This window comes from Aulostomus chinensis, chromosome 2, assembly GCF_037954235.1.
Source record: "Aulostomus chinensis isolate RoL2024-O1b breed Wild chromosome 2, RoL_Achi_v1.0, whole genome shotgun sequence".
Lineage (NCBI taxonomy): Eukaryota > Metazoa > Chordata > Actinopteri > Syngnathiformes > Aulostomidae > Aulostomus > Aulostomus chinensis.
The window spans coordinates 35,569,873-35,588,205 of record NC_141321.1 but is presented as its reverse complement, the minus strand read 5'-3'; the positions used below and the strand labels follow the sequence as shown (position 1 = coordinate 35,588,205).

General features: G+C 49.0%; 1 protein-coding gene across 2 annotated transcripts in view; it reads right to left on the bottom strand.

Annotated features, from left to right (window-relative positions):
- Nucleotides 1–229: 229 nt before the first annotated feature.
- cngb1a (cyclic nucleotide gated channel subunit beta 1a) overlaps nt 230–18,333 on the bottom strand; it is a 39,087-nt gene continuing 20,983 nt past the window's right edge. For both annotated transcript variants that reach the window (XM_086191519.1, XM_086191528.1), the window contains 19 exons: nt 17,042–17,216; nt 16,818–16,881; nt 15,769–15,907; nt 14,922–15,023; nt 14,687–14,835; nt 13,452–13,679; nt 13,120–13,328; nt 12,622–12,672; nt 12,080–12,166; nt 11,907–11,971; nt 11,699–11,821; nt 8,141–8,282; nt 7,905–8,064; nt 7,522–7,619; nt 7,362–7,445; nt 6,869–6,987; nt 6,586–6,732; nt 4,826–5,015; nt 230–997 (listed from right to left, as the gene is read on the bottom strand). In XM_086191519.1, coding sequence (XP_086047645.1) covers nt 773–997; nt 4,826–5,015; nt 6,586–6,732; nt 6,869–6,987; nt 7,362–7,445; nt 7,522–7,619; nt 7,905–8,064; nt 8,141–8,282; nt 11,699–11,821; nt 11,907–11,971; nt 12,080–12,166; nt 12,622–12,672; nt 13,120–13,328; nt 13,452–13,679; nt 14,687–14,835; nt 14,922–15,023; nt 15,769–15,907; nt 16,818–16,881; nt 17,042–17,216 — 2,557 coding nt within the window. In that variant the 3' untranslated portion in view covers nt 230–772. The remainder of the gene's footprint in view (nt 998–4,825; nt 5,016–6,585; nt 6,733–6,868; nt 6,988–7,361; nt 7,446–7,521; nt 7,620–7,904; nt 8,065–8,140; nt 8,283–11,698; nt 11,822–11,906; nt 11,972–12,079; nt 12,167–12,621; nt 12,673–13,119; nt 13,329–13,451; nt 13,680–14,686; nt 14,836–14,921; nt 15,024–15,768; nt 15,908–16,817; nt 16,882–17,041; nt 17,217–18,333) is intronic.

Genomic DNA, 18,333 nt, shown 5'->3' with positions numbered 1-18,333 from the left:
TGGCTGGAATGAGAACCTGCAGCCACACGGCGCTGTCCTGGACCAGTTGGACCCCCCTGACCTAGAAAAACACAACTGACTTCAACCCCTGGTGACCTTTTCACTGACAAGAGTGAAACAGCGCCCCCCCGTGTTCATCTGCTACATGTTGGCCAGTCAGAGTGGTCGAGTGTGATGGGACCATCGCCAATCATCAAGTACATGAATGATCAGAAGAAGTGAAACAACTTAGACATTTTATTACATAATTGGCTTTTATTATAGTGAAGACTGAAAAATTATTGGCATCTACATTTTTAGCTTTCAACTAAATGACTGGGTTTTACATGATGGAAACAAGTTCTTGTGTTATTGTCACAAACTATTACTATTATTTCATCAACGACTGGAAAAAAATCTGGTTCTTTACAGTTAAAACATGATGGGCTGTTCCAAGCCTCACTGACATCTCCTCATTTCTAGCTGTTGAGAGGTCGTTGCCCTCCTGAAATTTCCTGATTTATTGTTTAATTTCCATTTATTGTCCATTTTTCTGTGAAATGAAAACCCAAAGCCAGCAGCTTCAACAGTATTTCAGTTTTACGTCATGTTGAAGTCTGAATTAGGAGCTAACGAGCTGATGAAGGCCATGGATGCTTCCTCGCTGAAGGAACCCAGAAGACCTTTCCCACCAGCATCGTGATGACACGTTCCAAAATTTGATCTCGTCTCTTATCTGGAGGCAACTGAAAACATTTTTGGGAGGTCAAGCAGGAGGCCACTTCCTTTGTGATCACTCCTCCACTGCCTTCTTCTCTCCACTTTTCTCCTCTTCCGCAGGCACTACCTCCACAGTGAGAAGCTCCTCCCCTTCCTGCCGTGATGTCATTCTGATGATCACTGAGCAATCAGCGCTCTCTGCCACTGTGTCGTCATCGTCCTGGGTTGCTGTGAGGGGGACCGGCGAGCGGTGGTGCGTTGGAGAGGGGGGAGGGATAGGAGAGATGGAGGGCGGAGCCTGCAAGGGACCAGGTGGATGGTTACTCAGTTATGTTTTTTCATGGACCCTTGGAGTGAGTGATCGGTTATTGCCTTTTTCTCACTTTTGCTTCATTTGTCAAGTCATGTCAAGTATGAAAAACACAAAACGACACACCAGAAATCTGAAACGTGAGTCTCATAGACAGACCCAGAATGTAAGAGAGGGATTTTGAACATATGGTGTTCCACAAGGCTCTGTGCTTGGACCAGTCGTCTTCACCCTGTCCCTGCTTCCTCTAGGTCACATGATCAGGAAACACTCCATTAATGTTCACTGCTATGCAGACGACACACAGCTGAACTCATCAATGATCCACATGGAACAAACCAGCTGACTGAACTGGAGGCCTGTCTGAAGGACAGGAAACATGGAGGACCATCATTTCCTTTATTAAACTCTGATAAACTGAAGTTCTTGTGCTGGGCCCAAACACCTGAGGACCACCTGATCTGATGAGACAGGTACCCTGGATGGCACCACCCTGGCCCCCAGCACCACTGTAGGAACCTAGCAGTTCTCTTTGACCAGGACCCTTTAACTCCCACATTCAACAAACCTCCAGGACGCCTTCTTCCATCTACGTAACATCGCTAAGATCAGACACATCCTGGCTCAAGAAGACGCAGAAAAACTAGTCCCTGCTTTTGTCACTTCCAGGCTGCATTACTGCACCTCCCTCCTACCAGGCTGGACTAATAAGTCCCTAAAGACTCTCCAGCTGCTAGTGGACTGACCTCAACCAGGAGAAAAGACCAGATCTCTCCTGGACTGACTTCTCTGCCCTGGATCTCACTCACATCCACACTAGAATTCTGGATTCTTCTTCTAACATACAGTAGAAGTATGTCTTCAACAATCAGGCTCCTTCATATCTGACAGAGCTCCTGGTTCCCTACTACCCAGCTAGAACCCTTCAGTCCCAGGATGCTGGGCTCCTGCTGGTTTCTAGAGGCTCCAAAAGAAGAATGGGAGGAGGAGCCTCCAGTTATCAGGCTCCTTCCCTGTGGAGCTGTCTCCCAATCCTGGTCCAGGACTCAGACCTCCTCTCTATGTTTAAGACTTTCCCTGTTGTTAAACTGACAGTTAGGGTGCTCAGGTTAGCCCCGCCCCCTTGCTCTAGTACTACCAGCATGCTGATGTTGCTCCTAGTACTACTCGTACTAGAACTACAAGTAATAGTAGTAGAGGGAGATGAGAAGCACCAAGACTCAGAGGAAGAAGTCCAGTTAGTGACCTGCAGCTGTGAGACAGGAAGGAGGACTGGAGGAGGGAGAAGCCCAGTGCATCATGGGAGATCCCTGCTAGTCTAGGCTTATAGTACTAGAGCAAGGGGGCGGGGCAAACCTGAGCACCCCAACTGTCCGTTTTTGTCGTGAGTCTCAACTTTCGTCCTCTCTCCCTCTTTCTCTCTCTCCCTGTCCTCTCTCTCTCTCCCTGCTCTCTCTCTCTCTCTCCCTGTTCTCTCTCTCTCTCTCCCAGGTCAAAGCTGACATCATTCCCCACTGATCCTGGATCTGCTCCACCTTCCTGCTGGTAAAGGAAGGTTTTGGTGGCTGCTGTTGCAGGATGTGCTACACCCAGGTTCTACACCTGCTCTACTAGGAGGGAGGTTCTACACCTGCTCTACTAGGAGGGAGGTTCTACACCTGCTCTACTAGGAGGGAGGTTCTACACCTGCTCTACTAGGAGGGAGGTTCTACTCCTGCTCTACTAGGAGGGAGGTTCTACACCTGCTCTACTAGGAGGGAGGTTCTACACCTGCTCTACTAGGAGGGAGGTTCTACTCCTGCTCTACTAGGAGGGAGGTTGTAGACCTGCTCTACTAGGAGGGAGGTTCTACTCCTGCTCTACTAGGAGGGAGGTTCTACACCTGCTCTACTAGGAGGGAGGTTCTACTCCTGCTCTACTAGGAGGGAGGTTCTACACCTGCTCTACTAGGAGGGAGGTTCTACACCTTCTCTACTAGGAGGGAGGTTCTACACCTGCTCTACTAGGAGGGAGGTTCTACTCCTGCTCTACTAGGAGGGAGGTTCTACTCCTGCTCTACTAGGAGGGAGGTTGTAGACCTGCTCTACTAGGAGGGAGGTTCTACACCTGCTCTACTAGGAGGGAGGTTCTACTCCTGCTCTACTAGGAGGGAGGTTCTACTCCTGCTCTACTAGGAGGGAGGTTGTAGACCTGCTCTACTAGGAGGGAGGTTCTACACCTGCTCTACTAGGAGGGAGGTTCTAGACCTGCTCTACTAGGAGGGAGGTTCTACACCTTCTCTACTAGGAGGGAGGTTCTACACCTGCTCTACTAGGAGGGAGGTTCTACACCTTCTCTACTAGGAGGGAGGTTCTACACCTGCTCTGCTAGGAGGGAGGTTCTACACCTGCTCTACTTGGACAGAGGCAGCAGGGACGATAACGATAAAACTGACTTGATTTTATTTTAGCCACTGGATCAGAAAATATCCCATAATGCCGTGCTTCCTCCACCTCCCCTCACAGATAAAAAGAACAAACCATCAGGACAAGAGTGTTCTCGCGGATGAAGCAGGAGGAACCCACGTGATTAATGATCTTCAGTAAACTGCTACTTTACTTGATAGACGTGCTCTTTCACATTTAGTGGATGTTAAAACAGCCCGTTGTTATTTTAGGGGAATAATAACTGTCTGTGCCACGGCAGTCTTCAGCTGGAGCAGCACAGCAGGTGAAACCAGCCCCGGAACGAGTGAGCAAAGGAGTTGCTCCTTGTTCAGCGTCTACAGAAACGTCCCACCTAGCAGGAGGCTTCAGGGGGATTTGATGACGTGGGTCCAGGCTGACAGGGTCCGAGCTCTGTCTGGTGAAGCAAATGTAGCATGCTAGCGGTCTCTGCAGGCCGGGGGCGTGGCCAGTCTAAGTTCAGGGTCTTGTTTCAGTCTTTCCATGGTGAATCATGTTGAGGTTCACTGCGGGGTGGAATGTCTCTGTGGTGCAGGGACACGCACAGACGTTCTGAGGGCTGCTGCTCGAACCTGAAACAGACCCCCAACCCTTCAGCAGGTGTCTGAGGGGGGTCAAACCTCCCAGGATTCATAGAATAAAAACACATGAACGCTCATCCGGTTCCTGTCACTCGTGAAGCTGCAGGACGTTTCCGCCTCCGTCTGGATTGTTGGAGACGTGAAGCTGCTTTGAACTCTGACGTTCTCAGCAGCAGAAGCTGGAAAACTTTAACACTTGGAGAAAACTTTTTGAAACCAGTAATGAGAAAACAACAATACTGAAACTTTGAACATCTACTATTGAAAAAAGATGATTATCAGCTGACGTTATGACACCAAGTAAAATAAAATCTAACAGCAAATTTGAGTAATTTGACATTTTATATAAACAAGTGTTTGATAAGTAAAACTCCACAATGAGAACCACAAAATGTCTGGATGATGATCATAAAAACTGTCAATAAAACTTCTACAGACAATAATTCATAGAAAATTAACTGCAACCTGAGTGAAGCAAGATTCTACCTGACAGGTTCAGACAGAACATGTGGTGTTATGGACTAGAAGGCTTTGGGGCAAGTCAGTCTGCTCAGAGCTGATGGAGCCAGACAGGAAGTCCCCACAGGAAGGGTATAAACCCAAACTTTATGAACCAAGTTCCACCTCAGAGTCAATGAGGGAGGGGCCAAACATCAGCCAATCAGAATGTGAATGTGAATGACTCATCACATGAGGGTCTCAACCAGCTCAAGAGGACTGTTTCCTCCATCATGTCTACAGGTGACGCTTTTGCGTCTGTTAGCAGTGTGGACGTGTCAGGTGTGCTGTACCTCTGTCTCACCCTCCGGGGATTTGTAGCTCTTCTTCAGCTTGGCAAAGGTTCCCTCGATTCCTGCCTGCTCTGTCACCTTCAGTGCTGCCTTGAAAAGTTTGGGCGTGTCAGGTCTGGGCGGGATGACTTCCACCGCCTCTTTACCTTCCTCCTTCTCATCTGGCTTCTTATCTTTGGTCAGCATCTTCCTGCAGGGACCAAGAGACACACGTGAGAATCGTAATCCAGCGTTAAAACTCACAAACTCACAGGAAAATCAAGTACCAGCAGCCGCAGCAGCTCCAGCTGCTCTGCTGCTGCACCATGATGCAGGACGGCGCCCGGCGGACGGCGCCTGGTGGTATGAGCGACAACTATCTGACCCTGATCTCTGACTGACTGTCACAGGAATAGAAGAACCTGTAGATTAGAGGTGTTGCTAATCCTGACAGCAGACTGGCAGGTGATGTCACATGACCATGTGACATCACCTGCCAGGATCCAATCCTACATTTTTGAGGCCGATCCCAGCAGGGCTGTTCCTGCGGTGGTCCTCCCGGGGTCAGTTCCCCCAGATCACTCATGAACATATCAGTTTGACAACTGCTGCATCATCTTGAGACAAAAATACACGATAAAAAGCATCAGCTCTTACTCACTCTCGACCAGGACTCAGGACCCCATAATAAGGTTGCTAGGGACACTGACCCCGTCTGAGCCGGACAGCTGCGTTGCTACGGAGGCAATCTGACTAATATCAATGTCTGGATGTCTGTTCTGGTCTTCATCCTCCTGCGAAGCCTCCAGGCTGCTGGAATCTGATATCCAAACTGAATGTGTGTAAATCTGAGTTTGAAACGCTGTCACCTGCTGGTGACCCATTGCACCTGCAGAGTCTCCTGCCTCCATCAGCTCAGAAACAAAATTAACTTGTTATAACACTGTTCATCCTTTCATCCGTTTATCCTTCCCTTTCAGTTTTCACGTCTCAAACGTCTGATGGGATAGATTCAGCTGCTCCAGCACAGCTAAGAGTATTACAGTTGGAGCCCATTAAAACTGACTTCCTGTTGCTTTTGCCGATAGGCTCTTTTAACCCTGTAGGAACCTTCGCAGTGTCGGAGTCCAGGCTGTCAACTGAAGGGGACGAGGCCGTAGCCGGCGCAGCAGAATCACCTCGTTCACTTACCCTCCTCATAGATTATATTTCCTGTGTCTTTATTCATTTTGTCTTCAGTCGTTTCACTGTGTTGTTGTGTTCAGTCTTTGTTTGGGTGCTGTGGAGATGAAGCTGATCTCAGTAATATTCTGTGTGACAGCAGGATTAGCGCCTCCTGCTGGTCATAGACGGAACACATTCTTCTCTTGTTGAGGTTCTGATAATGAGGTCAAAGTTATTGAAGCTTTGGGTTTTGTGTTGTTGTTTTTGCCCCCCCCCCCCCCCCCCCCGGCTTCCCTCTCCTGTCCTCAGTCCGGTAGCTTCACCAATGAACCAACGCCATTCCTACTACAGTTAAACACAGATGGTGACAGGAGGAGTTTATCAGGTTCCTCCTTGGCAGAGTAAAACTGCTTCAGTACAACGAGGCAGCAGGAACATGGATGCTGCTGAACAGGACAGGGACAAGAAAAAAAAAAAGAAAAAAAAAAGAAGCTTTGGGTTTTTGGAATCCAGATATTTCAACTGTTACTGAACCAAACGTGTATCAATGGACACCCACAAACATGACCTCTGACCCCTCAGCTGGGCAGCAGAGGTGCGGGGCGGCTCCATCTTACTTGGCTTTCTTGCGGAGGAGTTTCTGGGACTCAGGATAATGGACAAGTATCTCCGCCAGATCCTTCTTATCCAGGATGAAGAGGTTGGCGAAGCCGTGAGCCTTCACATTGGCCGTGCGTCGGTTGCCTCCACCCCCCGCCAACAAACTGACCAATCAGAGACAAGAAAGCTGTCATGGACAAGATGATTTATAGATGGGCGTGGCTAACTTTTGATTGACAAGTTGCTACCATGGTGACCTGTCAATCACTTCCTTGTTTTGCTCATTTGACAACAGATCACCTGATCTCTCCAAAGACAGAACCGGCTCTGATGGTGACGAACACCGTCTGAAGGTCAGGACCACCCACCACTTGGACCTCCCCTTGTTTGATGATGTACATCTCCCTGCCGATCTCACCCTGCAGAGCACACACACACACAAACGCACACAAACACACGCACGCACGCACACTCACAGACACACACACACACACACAAACGCACATAAACACACGCACACACGCACACTCACAGACACACACAAACGCACACAAACACACGCACACTCACAGACACACACACACACACAACAACAACAAATTACATGGGAAGAATGAAGAAGGAAACAATAAATACAGGATTTATGGGCAGACAGTAAATACTGGCTATTTTACAGTTAGAAATATGTCAGCATATCAGATGTCTGCTATATATCTAATTTCATTCAGATCAGATGAGGGACGCTGGATCAGACGCTGGTCCGTCCCACCTGGACCGACAGGTAAGGTCTCACCTTCTTACACACAAAGTCTCCGGGCAGGTAGACGACAGATTTGAGCCTCGTCAGCATGTCGAACACCATCTGTCTGTCACAGCCCTGCAGAGACACCGGCATCATGGCATCACCTCTAACATGAACTGCTGGCGTTTGAGTTGTTTTCGAGCATTCTGACCTGAAAGAGGGCGACTTTGCTGACGATGGCGTAGTTGACGTCCACAGCGATGTCCAGCCTCATCTTAGTAGGAAGCTGCACCAGGAGCTCCTGCTCATCTGCAGAGGAAACACTAACAGACGTCACCACAGCCACACACGGCACACGATGATTCTTCCTCACACATTTCTGTATGCTAACATGTTATTTAGCACGAAATTCTGTCTCTGGGGAGATATGAGATCAGAGGTGAGTCACTGAATATCTGACCAAATAAATAGTTAGCACTATAAGCTAATCAGGTCTGATTTAGATAAACATTTTCTTACGTTCGGCTCTTCAGACTCTCTGAGTCTGATCCTGATGCTTTCGGTTTACTTTAATGGGACACAAATGCTTCTTACCCAGCATGCCTTGGCTCTTCCAGGTGTAGTCATACCAAGTCTTGATGCGGTTCTGGACCTCTTTGGGGATACTGTAGGAGTTCATGTACTTGACGGTGCTGTCCATGCAGGCTCTGTAGTAGTTCTCACCAGCTGTGGCAGCTCCAACCACGTCTCTCATCTGAGACACAGCAAAACCAGAGACACGTTAAATGGGTCTGAGAGGTCAGTGAGAGACAGCGAGATGTTTTACTGGCCTGGCCAATCATGATGGAGAACGCAAAGACGCCAACGAAGTAGTTGATGAGCTGGAAACAGATCTCAAAGACAGTGGTAGGGTCCGGCAGCCCTCCGATGGTGATGAGCGTCTTCACGGCAAAGTAGTAACAGCGGATGTAACTGTGAGGAAACAATGACCTGATATTAGTTCCTTAAATTTAATTGGGATTTTCTTGCCTGACGATAAGTCCAGTCCATCATAAAGCACCTGGCATGAGGAAGAATGAACCACACAGTGGTATAATACATCTGAGATGCTACAATACGCTCATCTCCAATGGGTGAAGCCTTGGCCTGGAAGAGAGGTCACCAGGCAGTCCCCAACCTTCACTGGGTGTTTCAACCCTCAACCACAACCCCCAAGTCAGCAGCGACTGGCCAGGGCACTGCCCCTCTCCTCCAGGCTTCCAGCTTGTGTCCTCTCCCTTGTGCCAGAGCCAACAGGAGGTTCTGTCAGATGCCTCTCCCAGCCTACCAACGGCTGCTGTCCTCAAGAAATCTCTCTGTCCAACCTTTGTCATTGGATTCCACACAGACTGAGCTGGGAACCCTTGACATCCAACTTCCACCGCCATCATGTTGTCCACCCTTTATCCCCGCAGTCTTGGACAAGTTGCTGGTATTTGGCTTTTTTCTTCTCTGCAGCCTCCTGACAGCCCTCCTCCCACGCCACCGTCAACTCCACTGGGATGATCCTCTTCCCCTCTGGAGACCATCTGATGATATTGGGTCTGAGAGTGGTGGACAGTTCAGTTACAGGGAAGGTGAGTTTCCTCCCATGGTCAACCTCCATTTTTATCTCTGGGCTGGCTGCAGGAGATCCTGCCTGGCTTGGCAGTGGACGACAGGTCTTTGGCCCTCTTTCACAAAAGTGATGGTGTCAGCAGTGGTCTTACTTTGGCTGGTTGCTTCTTCCTCCTCTCATGCTCCAGGATGTCTGCGAGCACTGCCAACTCCTTGTCATGGTGCCACCAAATCTCTCCTGGGTCAAAGCGGTCTTGCAGAATGTGCGCCATTGTTCCTTTACCACCACACAACCTGCACATCGGGTCCTGCCTCACCCCCCACCTATGAAAACTGACTGGGGTCGGTAAGGTGTTGTACACTGCTCAGAGTAGGAAGAATATCCAGAAGGCCTCCAGCCGCTACAACTCACTCCATGTGATGGATCTGTTGGGGAGGTTCCACCTCATCCAGGCTCCTTGTGTTGCCAGCTTCTCCCTTCTTTTTCAAGGTTTCAGACTTCCTCCTGTATCAACGTTCTCTTCTCCTTAGGGGTGGACTTCGACCACTGCTGGAAATGTGCTGTTCCTTGACCCTGTCTGCCAGTGCAAGGGTTCCCAATGATGTCCTTGGTCCTGAGAGAACATTATGCTGGGATAATTGCCTGATTTTGACAGGCCATGTTGGTAAATCCAATACAGGCCTGACTTGTCAGTCTTTTTCGTCCACACCAACTTGTTCTCTGGTGTTGGAGATGCTGTTCTTGTCTGATCATACCACTTTCTAAAGCATTTAATTGGGTTCCCTATAATAAATAAATAAATATAAATATATATATATATATATATATATATATATATATATATATATATATATATATATATATATATATAGCACCCTCCCCTAGCTGCCGTGCCAGGGTGATGAAGGTACAGAGGACGCTCTCCACCACACAGCGGTAGAAGTTCCTCAGGACGGCGCTCCCCAGTCCAGCTCTCCGCAGCTTCCTGAGGAAGGAGAGATGCTGGTGGGCCTTCCTGACCAGATGGGAAGTGTTGGCACTCCAAGTGAGGTCATTGGATATGTGCATACCCAGGTACCTGTAGCTGGAGACCACTTCTACAGCTGCACCACCAATGTGCAGGGGAGGGGGAGGGTGCTTGTCCCTCCGAAAGTCCACCACCATCTCCTTAGTCTTCTGGACGCTGATGCAGAGGTTGTTTGCTCTGCACCACTGCACCAGGTGTCAACTCATCGTTGTTGGTGATGCATCCTACTACTGCTGTGTCATCTGCAAACTTGACTATATGGCAGCTGGAGTGTCTCGCCGTACGTCAGCAGAGTGAACAGGAGGGGGCTCAACACACAGCCCTGTGGCGAGTCGGTGCTGAGGGTGATGGAAGAGGAGACGGTGTTGTGGATCCTGACAGTCTGAGGTCTGTTGGTCAGGAAGTCTAGGACCCAGTTCCCCAATGTGAGACTCAATCCAAGGGAGGAGAGCTTCTGCACCAGGGTCTGTGGGATGATGGTGTTGAAGGTGGAGGAAAAGTCCAGGAAGAGCAGGCGGACCTAGGAGTTCCTGCTCTCCAGATGGGTGAGGGCTGTGTGGACCACTGATGAAATGGTATCATCAGTGGAGTGGTTTTGCCTGTAGGCGTACTGGTGGGGGTCCACAGTGACATCAATGGAGGTCTTGATGTGGGCCTTGACCAGCCTCAATGCAATGGGTCGGTAGTCATTTAGGCCTGTCACTGTGGAGCACTCGGGGACAGGGACAATAGTGGCAGTCTTAAGGCAGGTGGGGACAGATGACAGCGGCAGTGAGGTGTTGAAGATGTCCACCAGCACCTCGGACAGCTGTTGTGCACAGTCCTTCAGTACCCAGGATGTTGTCAGGGCCTGCAGCTTTGCGAGGGTTGATTCCCCGAAGGGTCTTCCTCACGTCTGCTGTGGTCACACTGAGGGGCATGTCGTCAGGTGGTGGTGTGAGTCTGGTGCTGGGGGGGGGGGGGGGGGTCCTCGAAGCGGGCATGAAAGAGGTTGAGTGCATCTAGCAAGGAGGGGTCCATTGGGCATTGTGCACCCCTGGTGTTGTAGTCCGTGATGCACTTGATGCCCTTTCACATGCACCGAGGGTCATTTGTGTTGAAGTGACCCTGGATTTTCTAGGCGTATGTGGCTTTAGCCCTCGCGATGCCTGCCTTCAATTCTTTCCTCGCCTCAGTGAGTGCTGATGCCTCACCTGACTTGAATGCAGCGTCCCTGGCTTTCAGCAGCACTCTCACTTCCGCATTCAGCCAGGGATTATGGTTCGGGTAGCAGGTTACTGTCCTGGTGGTGGTGGACTGTGGGAGGAAGCCGGAGTACCGGAGAGAACCCATGCAGGCACAGGGAGAACATGCAGACTCACCCAGAAAGACCCGTGCCCAAGCTGGGACTCGAACCCACAACCTTCTTGCTGTGTGGCGACAGCGCTAACCACTGCACCACTGTGCCGCCTTCGCATGTCTCCAGTGTGAAGAAATGCAGGACGTTTTGCCATGTTTTGGAATAGTGCCACCTAGAGGCAGATTTGTGCAGAATTCACAGAGGCTCAGCGGGACATCAGACTCCTGAGCTGACTGTTAATGGTTGCCAGCATATTCTAACTTCCTGTTGTGACCAACACCAACAGACGTTTTTACTTTCGCAACATTTATATTTGAAGGATTTAAATGAGTATGTGTCAGTAGTGTCTGCACCTGTTTGCATGGCACAGACAAACAGCTTGGGAGTATTTGTACTGCATTCACATGTCCGGAGTACTTTCTTACGCATTGCCTTTTCCATTGTAGACCCACTTGGTGGATCCCAGCCCCTCATAGTCAGAGCCCCAGTAGAAGAGGCAGGCATTGATGTGCAGCGAGTACAGCAGGTAGGTAGAGGTCCGGATCACCCTGACAGACACAAATATGACAGATTACAATGCTAACAGATTAGCTTAGCTTAGTTGAGCATGGCTCTGGGTAGAGGGTATCTCACCTGTAGATGTAGGCCTTCTTCATCACAGCCTCCATCCTGTCATTGAACTCAAAGAAAACCACATACTGAGAGAGAGAGAGAGAGAGAGAGAGAGGGAGCGAGAGGGAGAGGGAGAACAAGAGTCAGTCAGACGTCATGAGACTCACCAACGTGGTGCTGGGATACGTCCTGACCTTCAGCAGGCGAGGGAAGCGCAGCAGCGAGTTGACCCCAGTGAAGTAGTAGAATATCTCCATGGGAAACAGACTGATGACGTCCATCTGTGAAGCACACACACCTTTACCTTGGTGTTCAGTTCCACACCAGTGTCATTGACTGTGTTACTGCACATGAATCATACAGCATCCGCACTTGAAGGAGGAAATCAGGAATCAAGCATTCCCCAAAGTTGTCTTAGCTCTTCTTCATGGAGAGAACAAACTACGTTAAAACAACTGTCCTATTTCCTCCGTCCATCAACAACGTCGTCGCACATCCTAACAGCCATCAAGTCCTCTTTAGTGCTGAATCAGAACCAGGAAACGTTGGTAAAAATGAATTCATATTCTATAGAGTCAGAGATATTGTTTATTACGAACATCGTATATCCACTGTTAATGGGTCAAAACCCGGGTACTTGGCTCTATCCAAACAGCATGTGACAGAAATGATCTCCAGGAGCTTCTGAGCAGAACAAGAGCTTCAGCACTGGTGAATGAAACAGTTTCACTGGTACCTTGAATCTCTCAGTGGTCATGTAATGTTCCCTCATGTCCTTTCTATCACACTGAAACAGAAACATTCCAGATTAAAGCTGGTAGTATAACATAAAATACACACTGTTGGAGTCAATCACTCTAGATATCTATATCTATATCTACATCTATATATACTGTATATCTATATCTATATATCTATATCTCGACTAGACACTAAGAAGAGCGACGGTCCAGATCCAGGCTGGCTAACTGGGGCTGGCTAACCAGAGGAGCTGGAGGAGATGTGGGGGGTGAAGGCAGCAGTGGGGCCACTGGGGAGCCCCAAACTGGGAGAGTGGCCCCAGTAGCCTGAGGGCTCAGCCCAGAACAGCTCGGTCCAGGAACAGCTGAGGTACTGCTGGACCCTCAGACTACCAGTATAAAGCTACAAGGTACATAGCAGGCTGTTCACCACTATCTAGTCAAGAGAAGTTAGCAGGTGATTTTGAAATTTCTTTGTCGATGATGTCACTGACCACAATGTCTCCTCCACGGACAAACTGCAGTCGAGGCTGGAAGACGAGGATGTCAATGATGTAGATGAGGTCACAGCTGTAGTCAGCCAGCAGCCACAGGTGGATGTTCTCAGGGGTTTGGTAGGGAAATGCCCAGCGGACAGGGATCAACCACACGTTCCAGTTCCATGCTGCCACCACGAAGAACAGCCACACGACATAGATCAGATCTGCAGGTGGAGACAAGAAACCACAGATGTGTCCATCACCATGGAGACTGTTGCTAAGGTTCCAGTGATGGGTATGAGTGATGGAAACAAGGTGACATTATTTTGTTGCAACTCTGAGCTCACCAGTGAACGGGTCGATGCTGGAGGGGAAGCGGAATTCCACAATCGGTCGGAGCCAGGTGGGCACTGGGGGGAGTTTGGGCAGTTTGGGAATCTTGACAGGATGTCCCAGCAGCTTAAACGGGAGCTCCATCTCTTCTTCTTCCTCTTCTGCTGGAGCGGCGGAATCTGTCTTTTCTTCTCCTGGAGGTGGAGGGGGTGGAGGAGGGGGAGGGGGGGCTTTGCTGGGAGCTGTAGATGAGACAACATCTGTGAGATCACGTTCCTCTGTTGCTTCTGCTGTCCGTCAGCCTGTCTAGTACAGGTGCCCAGAGTTCTCCAGGGGCCCCCGGGTTCCTCCAGGAACCCCGAGGTTCCTCCAGGGGTTCCTTACTAAAACAGTTAAATTGAAATTTATTTACAGAATTTAAATACATGAACAGCATCACTGACATGAACTTTGGTATAAACAATTTTTGATCATCGAGTTTAAAGATTTTTTTGTCCTCAATTTCCATCATCCATCCATCCATCTTTCATTGATTCATCCATCATCCATCATTCATTGATTCATCCATCATCCATCATTCATTGATTCATCCATCATTCATTGATCCATCCATCCATCCATCATCCCTCCATGTTCTCCCTCTTCTCCTGTTCAGGGTGGTGGGGGTGGAGCCTATCCCAGCAGCCTTCACCCTGGACAGGTCACCAGTCCATGGCAGGGCCATCAGGAGCAGTTACAGGTTCAGTGTCTTGCTCAAGGACACTTAGACACGGTCACTGTGGGAAGTGGGGATCGAACCAGCAACCCTTTGGTGGCTAGATGACCACTCTACCTCTGAACCCCCTTGTCCTCAATTTTTAATTTTTTGACACTTTTTATTTATTTTTATTTTAAATGTTTGTATCTTCAGGTGATTTTGAGTTTATTCATTTATGGCCTTTTTACATTTAGTTTAAGAAAAAAACTACGGACTTGAGTCAGATCTAAAAAAACATCTAGAAGCTAACATGTAAACTAAAATTGTGAAGAGGTGAAGAAACACTACACACTAAACTAGACGCTAACAGGTAAGCTAACAAAGCTAACAAAGCTAATGGCCTCTCTGGTAGTTAGTTTGGAGTGTCAGGTCAGTTCTGGTGCTGGATCTGATTTCTAGATTTTAAACTTGTTGAAGGTGTTTACACTTAAAAAAAAAAGTCTCCTGTCTGCACCGAGTGTGGACACCCGCATCCAGTTCCCAGAGACATACAGGCGGAGGGACTTTCTTCCTCAGACTCGTCCGGGTCCACCAGGCGGTCTTTGTGGCGCTCAGTTCGACCTTTGAACAGCTTCACAAGCTCACTCAGACGGTCCTGGACCACCACGCTGCCGACACTGGCTGCTGACAGTGGGCGTATCCTGAGGGACAAAGACAGACTGCATGATGAAGAAGGAAGCCAGAGGAGGCGGAGCCTATCTGCAAACTTGTATGTGCTTTTTCTCACTCGTTATCTGCACTCAGCAGGTCTCCCTGACTGGTCCAGGTCTTCAGACCAGCCTTCATCAGCTCTGCATCTTCCTCATCTGCGTACATGTCTCCTGCAGCGCTGAGTCAGACACAAGGACCACAAGGTCAAGACGAAAACATGAGATGTCGCTGTTTCAGGTATGCAGGAGGAGGACTGTGACTGAATATTCACCACATCATCGCTACTTCCTCCTCCTGTACAAACTTGAGGCTAAAATACCAGATGCCGCAGACTAAAGCCAGAAATGAGAAAAGTACAAACTCCGCCCACTAATATGTCTTTTCCTTCTCAATTTAGGTTGGCTCATTGGTTCAGGTGATTGTGATGTCACTTCGGAGTTGTCTCTTTGTCATCTAGTTTTTGCGCAGCTTACGTTAGCCTCCTGGCTAGTTAAATAACGTCAGTGTCAATCATGTTGCTGACAGACTCCTGAGCTTTGTTTTGGTTTGTGTACATAGAGGCTGTTCCTCTTTTAGATCTGGCAGCGGTAACATGGCGGCGGCCATGTTACCTGTAGTTCTGAGACCTCTGAGGCCTCATGGCTTATGGATGAATTCTCAATGTGAATCTTTTTTTATTTTGCAAATGTTCTGAGAATATCTAATGCAATTTCCTGTGATAATTTTGATGGGAAGTTTGTAGTTTGTTCCAGAATGATCATCCTGAAGGATCACCCTGAAAACATTAAGTAAATGTTGGTTGAGGCAACAAGTTATGGATCAAATTTCGCAGGTATAGCATTTCACCTGATGGGAACATGTTCTTTGACATAATTAGAATATTTGAACTTGTTGCGGAACGTTCCCCACTGGCTGGAAGGTACCTGAGCTGTGACCCGGGGACATTGAGGGCACGCCGGGCCGACTCTGGTTCAGGGGTTGTAATGATTTGGGGAAGGTTCAGACCGTTTCCTTGTCCCACGTCCTGATCCAGCTTCAGCTCGCCAGCGTTCGCACCACCTCCTGAGAGCAGAGACACTGTTGGACGCCAGACCACTCAAACCCCACTGCCCCCCGTCTGCTACAAATTGACATTTTATCTGCAGTGAGACACATTTATCCTCAAGCATTAATAAACTTGCAATTCTACAGCCTCCAGCCTTTTTTAATGTGACTTTCTTGCTTTTTGTGAAAAATATCATTTTGATTAATTCTTTCTTTTCATGTCATGGTTACAGTCGTGAAATGTTAGATGAAGGCAGTGCTGCTTCACAAAAACGTGAGTGTCAAAGGTCACCTGAAGCACAGCGAGCTGGCAGCAGGAGGAAAAGCAGCGTGGCGCCCTGGAGCACGATGGCAGGAGGGGGAGGAGAACGAGGGATGCTGGCAGGAGTTTCAATTGGCATGTTAGGATTTGGTCTACAGGTCTATGAGGTCCCTCTAAGGGCTAGGCTGCAGGACACTAGGGGTTAAGGGTGCTGAGGATGCTGGGAGGAAGAGTTGAGGTGTCTGAGGCGGCAAACGACGCTCATGCACCAGTGTCGCGCCTGCTCCAGGAGCTGCCACAGTTCCTGGGTCAGCTGGGCAAGCGCCGGTGGCAGGACAGGCATGGACAGCTTGGGTGGTGTGAGGTAATTGTCATGCATCAGCTTCCTGCAGCTCTCCAGACACTCGGTGGCATGCGGGATGCGAAGCAGTAAACTCTTTAATGGAGAGCAAAATCCTGGAAATGGACAGAGACATGGTCGAGTTGATGGCACGACCTTTAACCTTTGGCTTCTCTCTGCAGAGTGGAGTCACAGCCAGTCGGTCGCACACTTAAGACGTTAACACGTACGTTACTGGTGTGCTCACCTATGCCCACTGGAGCCTAAAAAAGGCTTTTGAATTGATTTTATCTTTAAATCTTCATCTCTGAGAAGGTCCCTCTCACCTCCACCTCCATCTTCCTCTTCATCACCGTCATCCTCTTCCTGGTCATCTGCTGCTGTGTGACCCTGAAAGAACAAGAAGAAAAATGTCTCAAGACCACAACATTTTCATCTGCACCAGAGGAAAATACTTGTGATCCCTGTTCTTGAGAGTCATACAAACACAAGTTCATCTGTGACCCAAATGAAACGAGTGAGGCCAAGATTTGTGAACACAACTGGTCACCTGATTTGCAGCTTGTGGTTCTTGTGGCTGGGATACGGGACTCTCTAGGTCTCTTTGCTCAGATGCTGGCTGCACATCAGTTGAAGATGCAGTGACTTCCTGTGTGTCTGGAGGCTCGTCTGCGCGAGTCACAGCACTTACGTCAGGTTCAGGTGGACCGATGTGGAGCAGAGACCTGGAGAGGAGGGACAGCTGAGCAGAACCACCTACAGAGATACTAGATCTCAGCTTTTACCCTGGAAATGGCTGTAAAACCATACAACTCTCTCTGTCAACTTCATTGACTCTAGAAAGACGTGTAGTAGAAGGTGTCTGGAACCCTGGGGGAGGTTCAAAAGATCTCAAAAATCTGTATGAAGGATGAGTTTGCGTCGCCATTAGACAAGGCCAGCGAGGGTTCCTGTCAGACATAGCTGCTGCTCAGAACTGCAGCTCCATCAGGTCGTTGAGCTGGGCTGCGTCCGAACTGCCAAGTACCAACCTACGTCCTCCTTCTACGACCTAAACACCGCGGCACCATTCAGACACCCTAGAAGATGGTGGTGAAGCACGACCTCTGCTGGCAGAGCACAGATACCACAAATAGGTAGACAGCACCAACGAAAGCCCCACCTGCTGGCCTGACTGTGGTACTGCACTTCTCTCTGAACGCACCTTTCACTCATTCTCTATTATTAAGCACATGAACGCACCTTTAGTCATCAACGACTATAAATGTTGGTGTTCATCAGAATGGGAGACTGTTGGTGGTTTTTAGGGGACAAAGAAGAAGTCTGTGGTGCATTGTGGGCCATAGGTTGCTCCGTAGGATGCACCTGAACCGACCTACAATGTGGGCGTGTTTAGGCTGGAATTTAGGTTGAGAAGTAGGTCGCTACTCGCGGCTGTTGTGGTTTCGGACAGCCTACGACCTGCTCTGAGACCTACCATCAGACCTCCTTGGCCATTCGGACGCAGCCCTGGTCTGCTGTTGCTGTCACATGAACCAGGAAAGAATTCATTTATCAACAGAAACACATCAGCTTCCACAACACTAGGAGGCGCTGTGCTCCTTACAGCCACTTGCATTTGGAATTTCTTCCACTTCATCTTTTGGGTCAGAAACCAAAAAAGTTACCGAGCAACCTTACCCAACGGTGGATTTATGGTCAAACACTGTTGAGGACAAACAGACGGCGCCATAAGCTGAGACATGTTTGCCTCCGGCTGTCGGGATCTGCATTTCGTTAAATCGGCTTGCTGTTCGACATCAAGGTCTAACACTTCAGCGGGACCTACAGAGCATGTGCAGA